Here is a 21,046-nt window from a genome sequence, read left to right on the forward strand (position 1 = left end):
TAATCTGAAGCCACTTTCTGTCAGTTTGAATCCATTCCCTTTTGTCCTGTCACTACATGCTCATGAAAAATCTTCTCCATCTTTCTTGTAAGCTTCCGTCAAGTACTGCAAGGCTGCAATTAGGTCACGCCAAAGCCGTCTCTTTTCCAGGTTGAACAATTGCAATTCTCTTGGCCTTTTGTCATTGGAGACGTGCTCCATCCCTCTAGTGATTTTGGTGTCCCTTCTTTGGATTGGCTCCAACAGCTCTGTGTCCTTCCTGTGCTGGGGACTCCAGATCTGCATGCAGCACTGCAGGTGGAGTCTCATCAGGATGGAGTAGAGGAGCAGAATCAACTCCCTTGACTGGCTGGTCATGCTCCTTTTGATGCAGCCCATGATACACTTGACCTTTTGGGCAGAATATGAGGAAGAACTTCTTTACTGCCTGGGTGACTGAGCACTGGAACAGACTCCCCAGAGAGGCTGTGGAGTCTCCTTCACTTGATATACTCAAGAACCATCTGGACACTATTCTCTGCCCATGTGTTCTGGGATGACCCTGCTTGAGCAAGGAGGTTGGACCAGATGACTCACTGTGGTCCCTTCCAATCTCGCCTATTCTCTGGTTCTATGACTCATGACTGGAAGGTCCCTTCCATTTGAAGCTATTCTATGATTCTTTTGATTCAAAGATTCTATAAAGCATGTTTCTCTGTAATGAGAAGCCTTGGAAAGCCTTGTGGAATTGGTATTTGTCTCCTTTTTCAGGATATTAACACTTTGTTTGCAACCTAACAATGAGTAAGCATCCATTAAACAACTAAGAAAAACAAGTATATTTTACGGCAATATAACTGATGAAATAGACCAGATAGTCAATATATTACACCGTAATAATTAGTCAATAGATTACACCATATATAAGCAGAGCTGCACTGAAAAAGGATGCATCTCCACACAAGTCTGTAAAGTGAATTTCATGTTACTGTAATACCACTTCTTTTCAAATATTTGAATTGAATGCTGGAATCAAAAATGTTGATGGCATATTAAGAATATATGAGAAACAATGGCATAAGATTTTTAAGTATCAAAGCGGTATCAGAAACTATTTAACATTTTGTGTAATCAATTGGTTATGGGGTGCTCCAGCAGAGATTTAGGCAACCAGATCTCTTTTCTTTAATGCTTCCATTATCAGGAAACTAAATTCCCTAAAAAAATTATAATCCTTTACATATTACAAGCATAACTTAAAGAAAAACAGAGACATGGATTTTTTTTTTTTCTTTCTTTGTTTTACCCCTGCTTAGTCTCACTGTTTTGTAAAATTTTGTATTTCTAAAGCACTCTTTACTTAACTGTTCAACATGTCTGTGAAAGACCCATGAGGAAGATTCTAAATGTGAACTTAGAGTTCTGACATGATTTTTCAAAGGACTGAGAATAACCTTATGTACTACTGCACAGATGTAATAAATGTCATTGATATGATGGGCTTTCCCTCAGTATACTGAACACAGGAAGTGTAAGTAAATGTAAATTGCTCTTACATGTAAGAATTCCAATAAAAGAAAAGCATGGTAATGGCTTTTTGAACATTGTGGTATTGTAGAGGGTACCCTCATTAGATTCACAAGAAATAATATTCCTTTCTGCTTCATCAAATGTGAACACACATAAATAATTCCATTTTCTTACATTGCCTTTGTTATTAACATACTAAGACCAACAAGTAAAAATTATACTGTAATCAAGGTTTCAGATTTTCACAAACCTGATTGAATACTTTTGCACAAGATTGTCTGTACACCTGGAAAGGGTTGAAGACAGGCTGCTCTTCGCTGCCCTTCAGTGTCAAAGGTGGGCATTGACTCAAGGTAACACCATCTTCAGAAGAATTCTCACAGGACAGCTGCTCTTTCAAATACTCCTTTTAGAAGAAAAAGCAACCACAGAATAGTACAGGCCATCTAGCTTTCTAAGTGAAATTTGCCTACACTTCAAGCATAAGTTTACAGAACTCTTGATGAAAGTTCCTTTTAATATAGTGGGGTATTAACAATCTCTTAAAAAACAGAAATCTTTTAAAGAATACCACCGTTTTACAATGAACAAGAAAGAACCTCGAAAAGCATGCACCCAACTTAAGCAAAATAGAATAATCTAACCTATTGTTTTGAAATAGTTGTAAAATTATTTGTATAAGTTCTCATTTTATATATATATATATATATATATATATATATATGCTAGATATATGTAGAAGTGAACAACAAATGTTTTTCATATATTTTGAATTAAACTTTTTAGAAAACACTCAACTATTACTGTATAACTCAATTCTTTGATTAACATGTTCTAGCCATGTTATTTAAACACAGGAAATAAATATTTTCCCACTCTTCAAAGCTATTTTTAGCTGCTTAAGCATTCAAGCACTAGAAGCAGTATGATTTAAATTGCAATTTTAGAAACTATACTATAACATATGCATGATTATTTTGGACACAATCTTTTCTGTTTTCACTTCTTGGACTACTATGCAAATAAATCATCATTGCAGGGCAGTAAAGTGTTTTGATTAAATAGAACCATTTTATGAAGAACTATGTAATGAAACATTTACACATCTATTTGCTGGAAGGACTACTGTGATTAAACAGTTTGTTGTTATTAAAATGAAGTCCATAACATGGAGCAAGTAGAGGTGAGTCATTAGGATGGGTGGATGCAAATGCTCCTCTTATTCAAAGTCCTACTGAGATGGAATAACATGCAAACAACCTACCAAGGCATCATGTGCTTCTCAGTAGGTCTTTCTAAAAGAAGACTTTCATCATCTGTTTAAACTTGAATACCTATGGCCTAACCTGAAAGACACAAGCTCACTTTCAGGCCACACAGACGGTAGCTGTTTCTCCCTTGTGTTGGTACTAGCCACTATGTGTTGTGAGATCAGCCAGGAAAAAAAAAGTTTCATCCAGATAAACTAGCCATATGGATTCTAGTACTAGTAAAAAGGGGGGACCTAGGAGTGGAAAAGAATAAGGGCAAGAGAAAGAGAAGGACTGTCTCTCTGCTGGTTGCAGTCAAATGTTACGTCTTAGTCTCACAGAATAGTCTTAGTGTATGGAAAAAGACCTCAACTAACCAAAAGAAGAAAAACAAATTAAGCTTCTATTGCTTAAAACAACATTCCACAAAGCAACTGTGGAAAACATATCCTGTTTTGGCTATTTTTACTCAGCTTTTCAAAAATATCTGGATATTCATTCATTCATTCATTCATTCATTCATTCATTCATTCATTCATTCATTCATTCATTCATTCATTCCTTTATACCATAACAAAGTTTTCAAAGCCACAGTGAAGGAGGTTATATAAAAGCTATTTCTGTGCATCTACCAGATTTTCATATACTGCCTTCCATGTATACATTTAAAAAAAAACTGTAGACTATAGCAACCCAGTCCTCTGGATGTAACAGAACCAGCAGAAGAAGATTGTGTTGCTTTTTCAGAAGCAGTACTGGAAATAGCTGTCCATGTGTTGCCAGATGAATAACTATTTGCCCAGCTGGTGAGAAAATACAATGCTTGTTTTTCAAAACCAGTAGTCTAGAGAAAGGTGCAATATGTATTCTGTAGGATCATGTCAAACATTAACAAAATAATGAACCAGCCTGGGTATGTCATCTCAGCTCCCTTTTTGGAAAGCAACACCAGTTCACTGAACAGGTAACTTTGGGGTCTGGGACCACCGGAGACCACCAGAGGGACCCCTGGGACAGACGAATGCATGTGCAAAGCAGGGGGGAACATGTTACGGTCTCAAGGAAATTATTATTATATGTATGTTCATTCTGGGAAAACAAATTAATATGTATACAAAACAGAGTATATATAAAGCAGGAGCTTTTCTGGACTTGACATGCACAGTTTTGGTGGAGATACCCCTGTGGCATCTGGTGCTGAAATAAAGAATGCCTGCTTCTTAATGCTACAGTGGTAGTGCAAGGAGATTTTTGACCAATTTCGGTAACACCTGCTTGCTAGGGTTCAAAAAATTCAAGTGGTATACAGCTGACCTCAGTAAAAGTATTTTTCTGTCTTTAATAAAATACTGTGGGTTTGGTCTTGATGAAGAGACTTATCCAAGAATAGTAAATATATTACATTAAGATCTTCTTTAGTATATCAAATATTGTAGGCTCTGAAAGGGTCATGTTTCAAAAATGTGAAAATATTAAATCACATCTGTAAACATGTAAGCTATATCCTCACTGCACTGAGTGGGCATCAAACTAAGTATACAGAATATTATTGAGCCTGACACCTCAGAAGAATTATCTCTTTGGTTGTCATTACTAAAAATTATTGTTAGTTTTGGCAAACACATAAAGGGTTGTGTTATAGGTGGGTAATGTGATGGTTGGCTCTTGCAATAAAGAGATGAATATTATGTGTATGTTGAGAGAAGTTATATTGATGTGTAGTTAGGACATTGTAGTTTGTTGTTTAGACTGCCTTGGTAGTCGGGACCTGTGGCAGGAGGGCGAGTTCCTGTGCCCTTGCTTGGGCAGCCGGAGCGGGCAGGCTCCTTACTGAGAGGCGGCAACACCTGAGCTGCAGCCAGGGTGCAAGAAAGCAGCTGCAGCCATGGACAGCGAGGAAGAGCTGACTGATGGACTCTGTGAGGGGCCAGGGCTGCCTGATGCAACCCCAGGGGTGTAAAAGGTGGAGCAGTCATTTTGTAGAGAGCTCGTGGCTGCCGCGGTCACCAACTCCCAGCGTGCTGTCCTTTTTCCTTGTTCAGTTCTTTGTTCTATTTGTTAAGGTTTTTAATGAACCCTTGAAATTTTAAAAAGTGAGCATCGTTTCTCACAAATGGGGACTCGTCCGGGATTTAAAAATCTCGTCTCCATGGCCCTGGGAGATTTTGTAGGAGAGGTGCACTCCCGCCCCGTTTGGTGGCTTGAAAAACTTCTGGAACTATCGGAGATTGCAGGTTAACACCCTGGTGACAACAAAGATTGGATAATGAAAAAGAAAGGGGGAAGAAAGGAAGAAAGCCCCCTAAAAAAACTGCAGATGAGGATTGTGGCTATTTGCATGTGTGGGAGCCGAGAGCATGCTTGGGGTGTGAGTGAGGTGGTTACTGTGTAAATACAAAATTCTCATAATTACTTTGGCCATACAAAGAGCCCATATTCTGACTGTACTCACCCCAGCACCAGGGGTTGGTGACCGGGACCCGTACCTGATCCATCAGAGCTAAAAGGATATTGGATGGTTGGGCTGATACAGGGCAGGACGCGAAGTAAGAGGAAAGCGGGGAACTGCAAAAGGTGGGCTCCGCAAGTGAAAGGGGTAGGGAAGAAACTGCAGGCGGGACCCTGAGTAAGAGGGAGGCTGGAGAACCGTGGACAGCGGGATGTGTGTGAAAGAGGGGTAGAAAATATCGTGGGTGAGACGCAGAGTGAGAAGGAAGCGGGAGGACCGCAACGTGGCGGGACGCGAGTGAGAGAGGAGTTAAGATTTAAGAGGAATTAGATCAGCGGGCCGCTCTCTTCCGTGGCGCGGAGGAGCAGCGGGACCGCCACATGGGCGGAGGTGCCTGGAAGCGGCCGCAGGAACGGCGGACCGGGAGTTGTGTGGGGTTTTCCGAGCGGGGACCGCGGGGTCGCCGTGTGGGCGGCAGCGACTGAAAAGGCTGAGCGCTGTGAAGACCGGCACTGCTGACAGTCAGAGACCAGCCCAGTTGTGCACGGGTTTCCCAAACACCGAAGGGGCCACGTGTGCGGTCGAGCGCCAGGCACAGTAAAACCCCGGTGCCACAGGCGCGCCTGTACAGGCTGCCAGCGGCGATCCAGAAACGCCAAGCGCGGTAGCTCCCAGCAAGGCTGGCCCAGTAACAGGGTTTCCAAACGGGGGACCGCCGAGGTCCGCGTGGGCAGTGTTCGGCGGCTGCCGGCGTCCGTGGGGCGGAGAGTGCCGGGACGCGGGGCCGCGGCGATTCCCCGGGGCGCACGCCACCCCTCCGCCTGCTCGGTGCAAGTACAGCGCCTGGGGAGCAGCTCCCAGCCCGCCGCAGTGCCGGACGCCGAGGGGTAGCCGAGGCTCCCAGTGGGTAGACCGGGAGAAAAGCGGGGGAGCCGGCAGTGAGCACTGAAGCCGGGACAGCCGCCCCCCGCCCCGCTCGGGTGTAAGTGAAGCGCGCCGTGGTCAGCTCCCAGCCCGCCACGGTCCCGAACGGCGGACGAGACGGAGAGGGAGGCGAGGTGCGGGCCTCAGCCCCGGACCACCCCCGCGCAGGCGGCTTTCTGCGAGTTTCCCGCTTCCGAGGGGAGCTGCTAGGGCAGAGCTCGTCCTTGCCGAGGCCGCGCAGTGATGGGCGGTGATACCGGAGAAGAGATAGCTCTGTTAGGGCTCGTTCGGCCTCGCTCGTCAGCCCCATTGTGGGGGGGACAGTGACTCAATCTCTCACTAGTTCTCCAGACCTTGTCTAGTTGTTTACGTTTGCTTTCTTAGAAGAAAGTAAGGTTTGTTTTGTTTTCTTTTTATTTTCTTTCTTTTTTCTCTCTCTTTTTCTTCTCTGTGTTGGGAGGGGGGCTTTTGTTACGAAAGGCTGTTAGAAAGATGGGTGGGTCTAAGAGCCAGTAAAAAATCCCCAAGGGGAGGAAGAAATTTAAAGATACCCCTAAACAATCCCTTAGAGAGAAGACTAACCCGGTGGAGATGTGACCCCAACACCAAAAGTGAAAATAAGGTTATCCAGTATAGAGGTCTAGTATAGAGTTGTATCATAGAGAGGACTGAGAGGCAGACTGGGTCCAACTAGGTGTACCGGCCGTGATGTGAGTCAAAAGAAGACTGGATGTGTCAAGTTTTAAACATCCAAATAAAAATTCAAAAACAACCCCAGTACAGATCAGGTAGAGGGAACATCTCACTGAACAACCCGAATAGCTCTAGCTTCTCAGTCCTTTCAAAAGAAAGATATTCTGCACCCCACTCTGTCCAAAGGAAAAATCCTGAATTTGAGAAAAACACTGGCTTGGGGTGTGCTTTGTTTTCTTCCTTCCTTTTTCCCCTCCTACCTTTTTCTCTGTGAACACTTAATTTTTAACCAAGTGTAACACAGAACAGTCGTTCTCCACTCAAATTTAACACTAGCGGGTGCTATTTCTCTTTCAGGTTAAGAGAAGAGCTGGAGTGTCAAAAGCTTATTTTTCCAAGCATAAACAGTGATTTCAAAATACCTTTTCCTCTTCCAGTCCAATATGAAATCTTAATGAACTCTGTTTCAAGGTCACTGTCACCCCTGTGAACAGGCCTAGAGCTTTCCTTGCTGTGTGCCTGATCCCCAAGAGACTGTGAGCTGCCCTACATGGTAATAAAGATCACAGGTAACCCCCTTTAGTTGAGTGGTAGGAAGAACCCCTTGACAAAACACAACAGTTTAGCTACTGCCACCTGTACTACCCCGTCCCTTCTTCTCCTGAACCACTGAACAGCCCCACTGGAATAGCAAGAGCTGAGCCTAGAAACTGCTAATTCCTCTAATCCTCCCCTTTGTGTTAGTCAAGATCCCAGAAAAGACAGAGCACCAAAAGGGTGCTCAGTTTTGTGTCCTGCCCTTGTAGGGTGAGAGGCAAGAAGCAAAAATCTAACATAGTCTCTCTTTGACCTTTCCTTTAAAACAGTACTGCCTATTCCTACCCCAAAGGCACAGAGGGGGCTCTTTACCCCATCGGTAACATCAGTCTGTGAAACTACACATTAAACATTGCCTAGAGGGGGGTAGTAGACACTAGATGTCCTACTGTTCTCTTTCCAGAAGGGCTCCAGGGAATGCTGTGCATGTATGTACCAGTGTGTGTGTGACTCTGTGCACATGTGTGTCAGTGTGCGACTCTACACGTGTTGAGCCTGCATGTGCCAGGTACTGAGTGTCAGTGTGCATGGGCTGCATGCATGTGAGTTTCCTAGTGTGCCCAAGTGTGAATGTACACCTCCTGTTTTGGACACTATACAAGTGTGCTGGTGTGTACAGTACTTTGCATGGGTATGTGCTGATTTGTGCATGTGTTGTGTGCATGTGTATTAAATTGCACACTCTCAAGTGTGAGTTTGGACACAGCTCTGTGTTTGTGAGTGTGCACAAGCTCTGTAGGTGTGAGCATGGCCCTGTGTGAGATACGTGTGTTGTGTGCATTGCTGTGTGTATGTGTGTTGAATTACACACTCTGTAGTGTAAGTTTGTGCACAGCTCTGTGTGTGTGCTGCTGACAGGTACCACTGTACACTGGGGCTCTGTGCAAATGAGCAAGTACCTGTGTGTGTGTGCACTACTGGCTCTGCACGTGCCCCTGGGTGCACACATGGGCTGGGCACACCCAGAAACATAGCTCTAGATACACAGCTCTGTGCATCCAGCTGCTGAAAACAGATGAGTGAGTCTGTGTGTGCGTGTGTCGCTGCTGAGCTTTGCTAGCTAGAGTAGCCCCTAGCACTCTTTTTCTCATAGAAAAAAAGTATTTGCCTCTGCATTTCCCTTTTATATCTGTTAAAGCAAAAAGAGGCTGCCTGCCCTAGAAAGAAGGGGAGGCATCCTCGGCACAGACAGTCCCTTTATTCCTTTTCTCTGGGAGAACTGTCCTTTCCATGACCCCGAGGGCTGGACAGCCTGGCAGAGCTGAAAACCCAGCTGGGTACAGGAAGAGCAGGTGGCTGTGGCCAAAAAGCTTTTGCTAAACCCAGAAAATTTTGGGCAATGCTGATAGTAAATCCTGATGTAGTGTTGCCTTCCTCTAGTCACTGTCCCTGTACTGTTGAGCGGGTAACTGCCAATATTCTTCCTCTCTAGACCTGCTTGCTCTACCTTGATCAAAAAGGAGACCCCTTTTAGTCTTTTTCAATAGTTGCCAGTCCTGTTTGTCACCTTTCTCACAAAGTCACCCTCTTCCATCCTATGTGCAGCCCATGGTTTTAATCAGTGACAGCAATAACCAGATTGGTGACAGCAATAACCAAATTGGTGACAGCTGCCACTTGTGCCATTCACTTATCAGCATAAAACAACAGCATTTTCTCTTGTCCTGAGAAATGTCCATGCCACTGGCACATCTCCACAGCCTAGAGGGGCAGACACCCAAGTCTTGCCAGTGCAAACAAGCCTAGAGCATCCTAGAGACCCTGAGAACCAAAGATTGGCGGAGGGCAGGGGTGGGGGTAACCTGGTAAACATTGCTGCTACAAGAAACCTGAGCTGGGATAAATCCACCTATTTATTAGAGAAAAACTACTTGCACTTTTAGGTTGGGCTTTTGATGCTGATGGACTTCTTTTTACCTGTGAGTTCAACTAAGATAACTGCAGTGTCTCTGCCAGATGTGATGGCCAGGGGACATCTGCCTGCAGTTCATAAACCAGCATTACAGTTCTAGTCAGGCCAGCAAGAAGATTGCCTGACTTCTGCTGCTTCTTGCTTCTCCTGTAAGCCCCCAAGATGTCCAAAAAATAGTCAAGCTTCCACCAGCCAGCTCAGAGACTGTTTTAAGTAACACTTTAGGTGGAAAATTTAAATCGTATTAATATAATTGTCCTATTTTAACAGATGGGGATTGCAAGTATTGGTTGAGGGGAGGTACACAGGGAACAGTGAGAAGTGCTAGGATAATTCATTTGGGAGTTAGCAAGTAGAGTAAGACAGGAACCAGAGGGCAAAACTGGGTTAGCCCCTGTGCTTGTCACCAGGAAGATTATATAGCCCTGCTGTGGGCAGCAACCCTGTAGGCATGGTAAGGTGGGGGTACAAGCTATACTGGACTCCTACCATTCCTCAATTCTCTCTTCCCTCCAGAATCCAGTACAGATACAACTGACAAGTAGATTAAGTCAAGAATTAGATATTATTAGATTAGAATTAGAATATAGAGTTGGCCTCCATATTCTCCAGCAAGATACACCTGCCATGGCTAGCAACTCCATAGGCATGGTACATGGGGGTAAAAAGCCAAACTGGACCTCTGTGATTCCCTTTTGTCTATTCCAACAAATTAATGTGAAGGACAATTCTAAGGGTTTTTTTCTTTTCCTCCCACGTCCCCACCAACAGATACTGTTAATTGCTCGATCCAAATGACTTAGAGAAAAGGGGATTTTTTTATAGGTGGGTAATGTGACGATTAGCTCTGGCAATTAAGAGATGTTATGTGTATGTTGAGAGAAGTTGTATTGATGCATAGTTACATTACTGTGACTTGTTATTTCGACATTCTCTGTTCTCCCTACAGTCCCTTTCCCCCCGGATGGTTGCCAAGGCACGGCCTTGGTAGTCGGGACCTGTGGCAGGAGGGCGAGTTCCTGTGCCCTTGCTTGGGCAGCCGGAGCGGGCAGGCTCCTTACTGAGAGGCGGCAACACCTGAGCTGCAGCCAGGGTGCAAGAAAGCAGCTGCAGCCATGGACAGCGAGGAAGAGCTGACTGATGGACTCTGTGAGGGGCCAGGGCTGCCTGATGCAACCCCAGGGGTGTAAAAGGTGGAGCAGTCATTTTGTAGAGAGCTCGTGGCTGCCGCGGTCACCAACTCCCAGCGTGCTGTCCTTTTTCCTTGTTCAGTTCTTTGTTCTATTTGTTAAGGTTTTTAATGAACCCTTGAAATTTTAAAAAGTGAGCATCGTTTCTCATGGCTGTAAGCTGTTTTGACTACTACAGTATTTATTAAATTTTTTTATAAAATCAGATCTCTATTTTCAAATCCAGCTTTGAAGAGTCCATATATTTACTTAAGAGTTGGACTTGATGACCCTTGTGGGTCCCTTCCAACTCAGAGTATTCTGCGACTTTTACATAGTCCTTTTCACCTGCTTTTCTAAGGAATATTACTGAGAACAATTTTCTGTCTCATCATTTTGTTTCTACATATGATTACTAAGCACTGTTGCATGAAGATCTCTAAACTAATTTTAACAACACAATCCCTTAACAGTCCAAGGAGTCTAAACAAAGGAATGGACCTTTGAATAAACAATAAAATCTATTTCTTGATAAGCAGGCACATAAAACATAATTTAGGTTTTGAAAAATAATATTGAAAACTGCATTATCATAATACCATGCTAAGCATTAAAATGTTTTGTAATGGTTTTAAAGGCAATAGAAAATAATACAGTTAAATCCTTCTGTAACTCAAGCTGGTCAGGGTCTCTTCTTTTTTAAAACCATACAGTTTTTTCCACTGAGAAATGTTCTATTTTAAAGAAAGGTCTTACCAGCTGCAGAAATTCAAGGAGAGACACCTGGGATGTGGAAAGTCAGGCTGAAGTCCCTCTTCCACCTAATTCTCTTAGCCTCATACCTCCTATTGGAGCTGTTCCACTTTGTATAAATAACCAAATACTCACAGGAGTCAGATCTTAGAGCAGGGTCTCCAAAACCCAGCATGTGCATTCTATTCCTTCAGCTAGAGTATGATTCTATTTTTGACACTGAAAGTTACAGAATGCATTTTTACCACTATTTCTACAAGGCAAAAGAACTCCAGCAGGGGAAAAATGAGGAGTTCCATGCTGACAGCTAATGGTACGGAGGTTCTGGGAATTAGTTCAGATGTGGGAGATTCAATTCCCTGGTATAAAACAGGAAGTATAAAGATTTGAGCCTGCGTATGCTGTCCCCTAGGTAACGGTCCTAACTACTGGACTATATGCTATTTTTGGTGGTCTTTTCCTCTCTCCTTTATACCTAAGAGTAATTTTGAATGTGCTCCAGGTGAAAAGGTTTTGTTTATTACAGTAATAATTTTCACTTCACTTCCTAAACCTAAATTCAGCAAATTGAAACTTGAAAAGGTTCTGTAGTGTACTAATGTCAGGTTTCCCGCTCTACACATATGCTTACATTGCTTCTACTGCTTCCAAAGGCAGATTTATATAGGTTATTTTTAAGCCTGTACTTAGGAACGAAACAGTTGGATCTGATTTTCAGAAGCACAGTGTCAGTACTAAGCTGCTCTCTATGGCCTTCCTACATACATAGCTGTCTAGTCAGGGTTTTCTGCTACCAGGCTTTTTAGAATTAAAATCCTCGCCTCTGCCTATAATTGCATTTTTTTGTATTTTATTATAAACACTTCTGTACACTAGCAAGGATCTTAACAGTACCTGCTTATTCATTCAAGGAATTTAGTAATTAAAGCTAAAACCAGAACTTTCTAAATTAAGTTGTGTAGATTTGTGTTACTGTACAATTTAAACAAACCTATATTTATTTTAGTGAATAAAATCAGAATGATTTTAGTAACTTGGGGCAATTTAGAACAGCCTTAGAAATAATGTGATAATTCTTTTACATTGTCAAAATTCCATATGCAGCAAATAAATCTGAATTTGTTTCTTGTAATTTTAAAACCACTTTAGCTGAACAGTGTTGTCTAAATTGAGGAAGATTTCATGTGAATGCATTTACTTCCTCAGTACAGCCACAGGGGTTGCTTGTTTGTTTAAATCAAGACAGTTAATTAACCACATGTAATTTTACTTTTTGTAACAGTCAATTCTTAAACAGCCTTCATTGATACTTTTAATTTTTTTTTTTTACTGTGCTCAGACTCCTAAAAAATGTATAGTCTACAACATGAAACTGAAGGAAGTTTGTGAGCCCATACTACTGTCTAAGTACCTAAATAAAATCTACAGTGTTTCCTACAAAGTAATCTTTTCTGTAGAAATGCACAAAAGTCTAAACTGAATGGATTCTATTAAAATACAATATAGGATTCTGTATTGACTTTAAGAGCTATTATCACCTCCTTGACTAACCCTTAGCTGCCAGCAGATGTTACCCCAGGCCAGTACACACCTAATTGCTCTGTGGAAAGGCTGCTTCCCTACCTCATTGAGCCGGATGATGTGATAAATTTGCCTCAGGTACTCGCTACCACCTGGTTTGTGGCAGATATCCAGGACCATCATGTTTATATTATGCTCAGTGAATCCAAGTGCAGTATCTCCTTCCTCTAACGTTGTACCTTTAACTGTGATTGAAGCACTAGAATATAGAAAAGATACAGTCCTAGGTTAAATTTCTAAAAAGCATAATATTAATTTGAACTCGGCTATAACTACATGTTCAAAAACACCTGAAAGTACTTAACTTACACAAATGTTGTTGCACATATATGTCTCACATAATACATGGTAAATAACATTTTATACTAGTTTTAAACACCTTAATCAGGAAGATGAACACATAAAACACTCTTTAGGGATATAGAAGCAGCAAATATTTCCGTTTCCCATAGAGAAGTATTTTTGCTGCTAGAAATGGCATTTACATTCGATCTCTTGTGCATTTTTCTTTGCTTGTCACAGCACACATTAAAGCCTAATTAACATGTCAGAAAGGTAGCCATTACTCTAAGTATAGGTTAGAAGTTTTAAATTGAAGTAGTTTTCTTTCCACTGGTATATTGTTAGCCATTTAAAAGGTAACTATTTGCTACTTGTTGCATTTTTTGCCCTATACTGTTCCTTGTTTTTTTTGTATTTGCGTGGAACTTCTACCATGAAAATCTGACGGTGACATTTCCAAATGCCTCCACATTTGTGCATTCAAATCCCTGATCACTGTCAGACTCGCTGCACACAAACACAAGTCACTACTATCTTAGTATTGCTAGCTATAAAGTCTAAGAAAGAAAAAGTACTAAAATTTTACTCAAATATTAGAGCTGGAACACAGGTATTTGACATGTATGTGTCAGGAACTCAAAAGATTCACAAGAATATATTGTCCTTTCTACAGACACTGTTGGAATAATTTAAAATAAAGAAGCATTCTCAATTAATTAAAAAAAAAATAAATATTGTATTTGCTTAGAAGTAAAACAAAAAGAAAAACATAAAAAAAACCCCCAAAAACCTGAAAACAAAACCACTGTGGTTGCAGTTTACTGTTGGAAGTGTGCCATGGTTACAAAGTCAGTCGTTCTTAAAGTTGCTGTTTGACCTACAGGCTCTCTGAAATGCTGCACAGCTGCTGGACATTAAAGCTGATATTGCTTCCACATGCAGTTTCAGAATGTCCTACAGAGCAAATAGTTTCAAAATATAAACTATAATTTTGTTCTTTGCTGAATGTAAGTAAGTGATACTATGTTATTATGGTGTACTTTACAGAAAAGCCTCGAAGAAATTGATCTTTAAATTAAAGCACACTTAAGGCTGATATTTGATGCCATGTACAGATACAACCTGAATTTCTTATCAAAATTCTTAGCAACTAACATTGAAAAAGCTAAGGACCTCTGACAAAGGAATGTATCAGTGCCAGTACCCAAACTGTATCCTTTACTGCCCGCTACTGCGCAGGTGAAGCAGATGATTGGATTCAGGCAGCACTATGATTAATGACTTCCTTTCTGGATTTGGGACTGCCTATCAATCATGTCATTAGCAAGAATGTGCCCTGAGAGAGCCAGGCCCCAGCTAAGGAATAACTGCATTCATCTTAATCTGTATATGCACCCAGCCAGCAAGGTCAGGGTCACCATGATGAAAAACAATAATCTTCAATTCGACAAATTACTTTGCAAAGACAGACATTTCTTTTCTTCTCAGGACGTGTATTTTTTAGAATCTAACATGACTGTTTGCAGCTCTGCTGCTACCATAAAGTGGAGGTTATTTTAATGAATAGTAATGCTTTCAGGCAGTTCACAAGACAGACAATGAGTGCAACTGCCTTTTTCTTAACCTTTAAGGAAGGCTACAATTTTTTAAATATTCTTTAAAATTAATACATATTACTTAGGCTTTTATGTAAGCAGCAACCGTGATAGTAATAACACAAAATCAAGCAAGAATTTTACATACAAAAAACCCACTGCACTTCAAAGATGTTTTATATGTCTGTGTAGATGAGTCCCAAATAATTTTTTTAAAATTTATAGGGTTTTTTTCTTTCATATGTATCTATTAGAAGTCTATAAACATTTATAAATATGAATACATATGCACATGCATCCAGCTAAATCCGGAAAACATTTGATTATTCAATGGTTACATAACACCAACTTACTATATAGTATATAATGACAATATAGTAATTTCAATCATGAAAATCATAAATCTCCCCTTGAAAGATTGCTTTTAATTTAGTAATTATCTGGCTGCTACTTTAATTGAATATTTGAATTTCAGATCTAATATATTAGTTTTGTAATTTGTATTTATAATAATATTTATCTCTAGATTTCATATCTCAGGTATTTATAAACTGCATCTTTTTTTCCCTGATATTGACTCATAATATTTGAATGAAAAGTGGAAAAATTCGTATTAGATTTCTCTTGCAGAAACGCAACTGAAGTCAGGAGAGTCAGTTTCATAACTGCATCAAATAATTGCTTTCTTGGAGAGCAGGTAATGTAGTGTTCATTATCCTAAGCTTAAAATCACCAGACCTGGTCACAAGCTAGTTCTCTCTTTACTTGACACTGTAACATACAGAAACATTTTCTTGTGTTTACTTTCAACGATCTGATACCTAACATATAACACAGCATTTCTGTGATATTTTACAAAAGAGAATACAGTAGTATATTAACTTAAAATTCTCAGCTTCAGAAGATGCGCAAATTAACTAAAGTTTTAGTTTTTATTGGTTATCCACGATATTGTCTTCTTATACTTGTATTTTTAAGAAGCACCGATTCTCTCAGTGTCATTAGAAATGGTATTATGGGACCATTGTGTTAAGTACCACTTTTCAAATTATCATTATGCTTTTTTATTCTACACCTCCTTCAGTCACAGGCATCTGACTTCAATCTTTTAATCACTGGATTAGATCTTGTAAATTAGAATTAAATGAAAATGTAAAGATAACAAAGGTCAGTGTCAATGAGCATTTGTGTGACACTATTACTGCTTACTGCTACCACATTAACTGACTACTCACAGAAACAGGACACTGTCCCTTAAAGCACTGTGTGAAAACCTGTTCACTGGTATCACTGATTCCAACCTACAATCACTGCATCCTTTGTTTATATGGACAAATCCTGACATGGTAGCAACAACTGCAACTTCAAATAATATTCATTGAAAAAAAAAAACAGTAATCTTACGTTTAGCAGTTACAATATAATTCTGTAAGTCATGTAATTCCAATAAATCTAATATTGCAAAGTTGATGAATGGTATTTTTACAGAATGATACATGACTGCAACATTAAAACAGACTGGACTACAAACACACTGACATGTACACAACTCCTTGAAAAATCACTGTAAAGCTCTTAATTTCAAATCTGAAGGAAAAACTTGTATTTTCTCAGAACGGCACAGCAGGATATTATTCTTGTCCTGTTTTGCCTTAGGGTTTTGGAATAAAGTATGTTTACTTTTTATTCACAGATGAAGACTGAAAGCTTCTCACAGTTCCTCTTAATTTAATCACTACAGTAAAATCAATTTATATTTAGTACCTATTAACGTTTTGAAAGATATAACAATGGACTTGTCCACATTTTTGGCTCATCAAGAAAACATGAAATCTTGTAGTATTATGAACACACTGTTCTGAAGAAACAACCATGTTTTAGTGTTTCAACAATGAATTGAAATTACAAACCCATGGTACAAAGCCATAAATATTAAGGACTAATCTGTTTCCTATAAGATCACTGCTCATCTCTTTTCCTTAAAATTGAGCAGTAGCCATAAACATGCCAATAACCCAGTAAAATAAAGAGCAAATAATAGCATTTGAAAAATACTATGTTCTTACCAGTCTATGCTCAATTTTCTTGCCTTCAGCAACTGGCTTTCAATCCAGTTTGGTCTTTGCTGTTCAATGCTTTGTATAATCTTCTGGGTCACTTGCTTAGGACCACTTTTCTGTTTCCCCATAATACTTTCTAAGCACACACGAACTAAACTGAGTTTTTCTTTGCTCCATCTATCAAGTGTTGCACCTGTTAAAAATTCTGCAGTATTTCCATCCTCAAATATCCGACCTATAATTACAATCAAGTTCCAGACAAGCAGACCAGCTTTCTTCAATTCAGCAAAGTTTCTTGACATTTTTCTCTCAGCCAGAAAAAAGAAGTATTTAATTGGGGGAGGCAAACATGCAATCACTGTAGGTAACTTGCTGATTACAATAGATACTGCTTGAGCTGCAAGCCTTGTGAAGCCTTAAAAATAGAAAGAAAAGATGATATGATTAACATTAACAGTATAGTTCTAACTGCTTCTGAATGTTGTATGATAATTTCTAACTTTCTTTTGTACTGAAAATGGGTAAAAAGCTTAAGTACTCAACACTGTAGTTTCACTTGTATTATGCTTTCTGCACATAAATCCCACAAACCCTAAACAATTACATGAATTAAAAGCTTAAAATTCGGAACTTAGACTGTGATTCTATTAACAATTAGTCCTGCTGTGCACAGTCATTACTGCACTCATGAGAAAGACAGTACTCAAGTATTCTGAATGGTAAAAATTAGTCTTCAAAATTGTAGTATTTTTTCAACTTCACAGCTGAAGCATTGCACTAAGTGTATCAGCATATAATATATATTTATAATCTCTAGTTTTTTTATCAATCTCCTTCTATGTTCAAAATAACAAAACTTCAGTTTATCATCTTTCACAGAAGCATCTACTCTAGATTGCACTGCATTTTAAAGACTCCAGATAATAAAAGTAGCTATAAAATTAACTACAGAGAAATTGTGCTGCTCAAAACACAGCACAGCAAAACAAAAACATATCTAAAATTAAAAATATAGCAAAAGGTGTCAAGATTTAAAAAAGCACCAATCTTCAAACAATATCCAAACAATTAAATAAAACTCTGTGTCATTGCACCTGCATTCCAAATGTTTTTCTTTTATTAAAGAAACCATATTCTGTCCTAGATATCACACATACAAATTTAAATTGTCTTGAAGCCTATAGTCTTACCTCTCAGGTTGCATATCAGTTCACACATAGCAATTAACCCAAAATAGCCATACAAATGTTCTAGATTAAAATGAGAGTGCAGTGAAAACATATGAAAAAAAAACTTGATTGATGCCCTGGCTTGGCCACAATTTACATACTCAAAACTCTGTGCCACAATATACTACAGTATTGAAAATAATCAGATGGTATTTTGGTGGCAATAATTTATCATGAAATGTTTCCAAAAAGTTAGCCTTCTGAACTATGACCTGAAATGACAGATGCTTTAGGCACTGTAGGCTATGAAAATACATACCAGAAATAAGCTTTACATCTAATCACCTTCAAAACACCTCCTGTTCTACAGGATTTCTTTATTTCTTTACTAATTGTTTGAACAACCAAGCAGTAGCATATTCCGCAACAGTTTCAGTGCTTTTTTTATTCAAGCATAAATTGCTGTGTTGTAAAGTTGGGATGCATAGAAGTCCTGAATGAAAAGTTGATCATGAAAAGGAAAACTGTTTACATCCATTGAGGCCAAAGTACAGGCATTAATCTTCAATTTGTTTTGAATCGCATCTGACTACTGCCAGGTGTTGAAAAATCTTCACTACTAGTATTATCAATACTACAGTGCTGGTTATTTTCAAAACCTTGTTTGTATATGTATGTGTGTAAGCCTCAAGAAAAAAATAACTAAATTTTAATATAAAGTACTTAAAAAAACCCAACCAACACAGGATGATTGGAAATAGTTTATTCATTGTCAAGCTACAACACTCACAAAATTTAACTGCCCAGTTTTGGAGTAAGGGAGTAAATGACTTAAAAGTTCTTATGAGAAGCTTATAGGATGTATTGTATATATATACATATATAAATATTACGTATAAATTTCACCTACATTTCCCAGATTCTTTTCTCTTCATTTCCCGAGGAGTGTAATTCCATTCCTTTGGAACAGTTTTCAGTAAACTTTCGGGAACTATTTGCTTGTGCTGGTATGTTCCATAGTTTTCTGTTGCCTCCCATGAATGCATCAAAGAAATTATCTGTTTCACTATACCCTTGACTGAATTAATCAAAGTCAACTTCAAGCATCTGATAACTTCTGGCTCCGACTCACCACAACTGGAAACTTCAGAAGGAAGAATTATTAACTATTCAGTAAGTGTAGTCAGTTGTGTAAATCTGTTTCAGAAAGTGTTTTCAGAATTCTCATGGAAAAAAAGTAACATTATGATATATAATAAATTAGACATATTAGTCTCTTACAAAATAAGAAAGAGTATAATGTAAAACATCTTGGTGCCATCTTAAGACAGTACTGACAAAAAAAACCCATTTATTTCCTTCATTCTCACTTCTCCACTGATATATTTATAAAAAATTATATTTAAGCTGATTGATTTATATGGAAAACATTGAACTTAATAAGGCAAACAGATATACCTTTTTTTCCTATGTCCTTGTCTTGATAGTATTAATGAAGTATTAGATAACCAAACTGCTATACTACAGACAGTAAAGGAAAAAATAAAGTATTTTGGAAACAAAAGTGCATACAAATAATAGTAATCAACAGAAACACAGCATGCCATCAAAGATTGTATGTTCAAAACACCATCCTAAATACAGTTATTGACATTACAACAAGTATCAATCTTCTCCACATTCTTAATACCAGAGCAAACTGCATTGTCACGGAGTTGCAAAAATGCAAGCAGAGTATTGCAGAGCTTATCAGAGATGTGCTTTGACATGTTAGATCTTTAGATCCTTTGCTCATACTTTTGCTTCTGTCTACTTTTTGCTGATCTCATCATGATCTTTCTGTAACCTTCCATGTACCACTTCCCTGTTTTGCTTCCTCTTACATGTTAAACTACTTTTTGGAATCCCATTTTTCTCTGAGAAGTACCTGAGCACTTTTATCATTGTTTTCTATTTTGTGATACCCATAATTCTACTTCCCCTCCTGCACTCTTCCATTTTCATCCTCTTCTTTTGAGCCCTCCTGCTTTTGATCCATAATTTGCAATATCACCCTTCTAAACCTCACCTCTCTTTTCTGGTTGAATACTATTTTTCCTTGGGGATAAAATTACTTGCTCTAATTGTGAGGGCAGCTGTTCCACTCAACACAAAATTAAGAGGCTGGGTGCCTGTCGACACCAGAGATTGTATGCTCATCAGATTATTTCTCCCTCAGTAGAAGTCCTTCCTTCTCTTTTTCCACTCTTCTTTTTCACTCCTCTGACTTTTAAATTGTGGCAAAGGTTTGGAGTTGTTAAATGCATAAAGATGAAGAACCTCTACTGGTAGAGACCTACAAAAATGTTCTGCAGCCAGTCTGCTGGTAAGACAAACACTTGAGGTCATCAGACGCCTGGTCAACAACACTGCTTTGGAACCTCTGCATTCTTCAGAATTTTCACCACTCCTACCATGGACTGACTGCACAAAACCCTTCAATAATACTATAATTTTCAAGTAAGCTAACATACTTTCACCTGATTTATTATGGTAACAATAATATTCACTACATGTCTGAAGATGAACATTTAACATCAGACTTGAAATGCTTATTAATAAATTAAATACCTGTCATATTGTATAAGCAGTTCCACAGGAGCTCTTTTTCCATGTAGGACTCAAAAGCAATGCCAAGAGATTTGGGTGATAAAGTGCAGTAAGACAATACTGTGAAGATTGTTTCAATCAGAGTAGACTCTTTGTTATTTTCCTGTTCCAAGAGAGAGCTTTGTTCATCACAATTTAATGCTTCATTTCCTTCAAAATAAACAAAAACATGGTTCCAATAATTTCCAAGTAATTCAAGGTCTCAGTAATGGATAGTATTAATCAAAACAAATTGCAAAGCGTATCTGAATAATATTTCAAACAATAACACTTACAGATACTGAAATCTGATCTTTCTCTGCCTAATGACAGTTGACTGTCTTCCTGAATTATGTGTAGCCAATAAAAAAGAGACTTAAGTGTGTTTTCAAACTATGAAATATGCCTATTTAATTCAAAATTAAATTGAAATTTATTGTAATTGGAAATTGATTGTTTACTGAAGATTAATCAG

General features: G+C 39.1%; 1 protein-coding gene across 10 annotated transcripts in view; it reads right to left on the reverse strand.

Moving 5' to 3' along the window:
• KIAA0825 (KIAA0825 ortholog) overlaps positions 1-21,046 on the reverse strand; it is a 243,742-nt gene that overhangs the window by 113,177 nt on the left and 109,519 nt on the right. For 7 of the 10 annotated variants that reach the window (XM_088053990.1, XM_088053988.1, XM_005530371.3 and 4 more), the window contains 5 exons: positions 20,554-20,742; positions 18,854-19,087; positions 16,781-17,189; positions 12,880-13,036; positions 1,760-1,915 (listed from right to left, as the gene is read on the reverse strand). In XM_088053990.1, the coding sequence (XP_087910116.1) occupies positions 1,760-1,915; positions 12,880-13,036; positions 16,781-17,189; positions 18,854-19,087; positions 20,554-20,742 (1,145 nt within the window). The remainder of the gene's footprint in view (positions 1-1,759; positions 1,916-12,879; positions 13,037-16,780; positions 17,190-18,853; positions 19,088-20,553; positions 20,743-21,046) is intronic. The other 3 variants (XM_088053991.1, XM_088053989.1, XM_088053992.1) reach the window with 3 other exon arrangements.

This window comes from Pseudopodoces humilis, chromosome 4 (genome assembly GCF_049639895.1).
Source record: "Pseudopodoces humilis isolate 2021_Gansu_Grassland_sample_001 chromosome 4, ASM4963989v1, whole genome shotgun sequence".
Lineage (NCBI taxonomy): Eukaryota > Metazoa > Chordata > Aves > Passeriformes > Paridae > Pseudopodoces > Pseudopodoces humilis.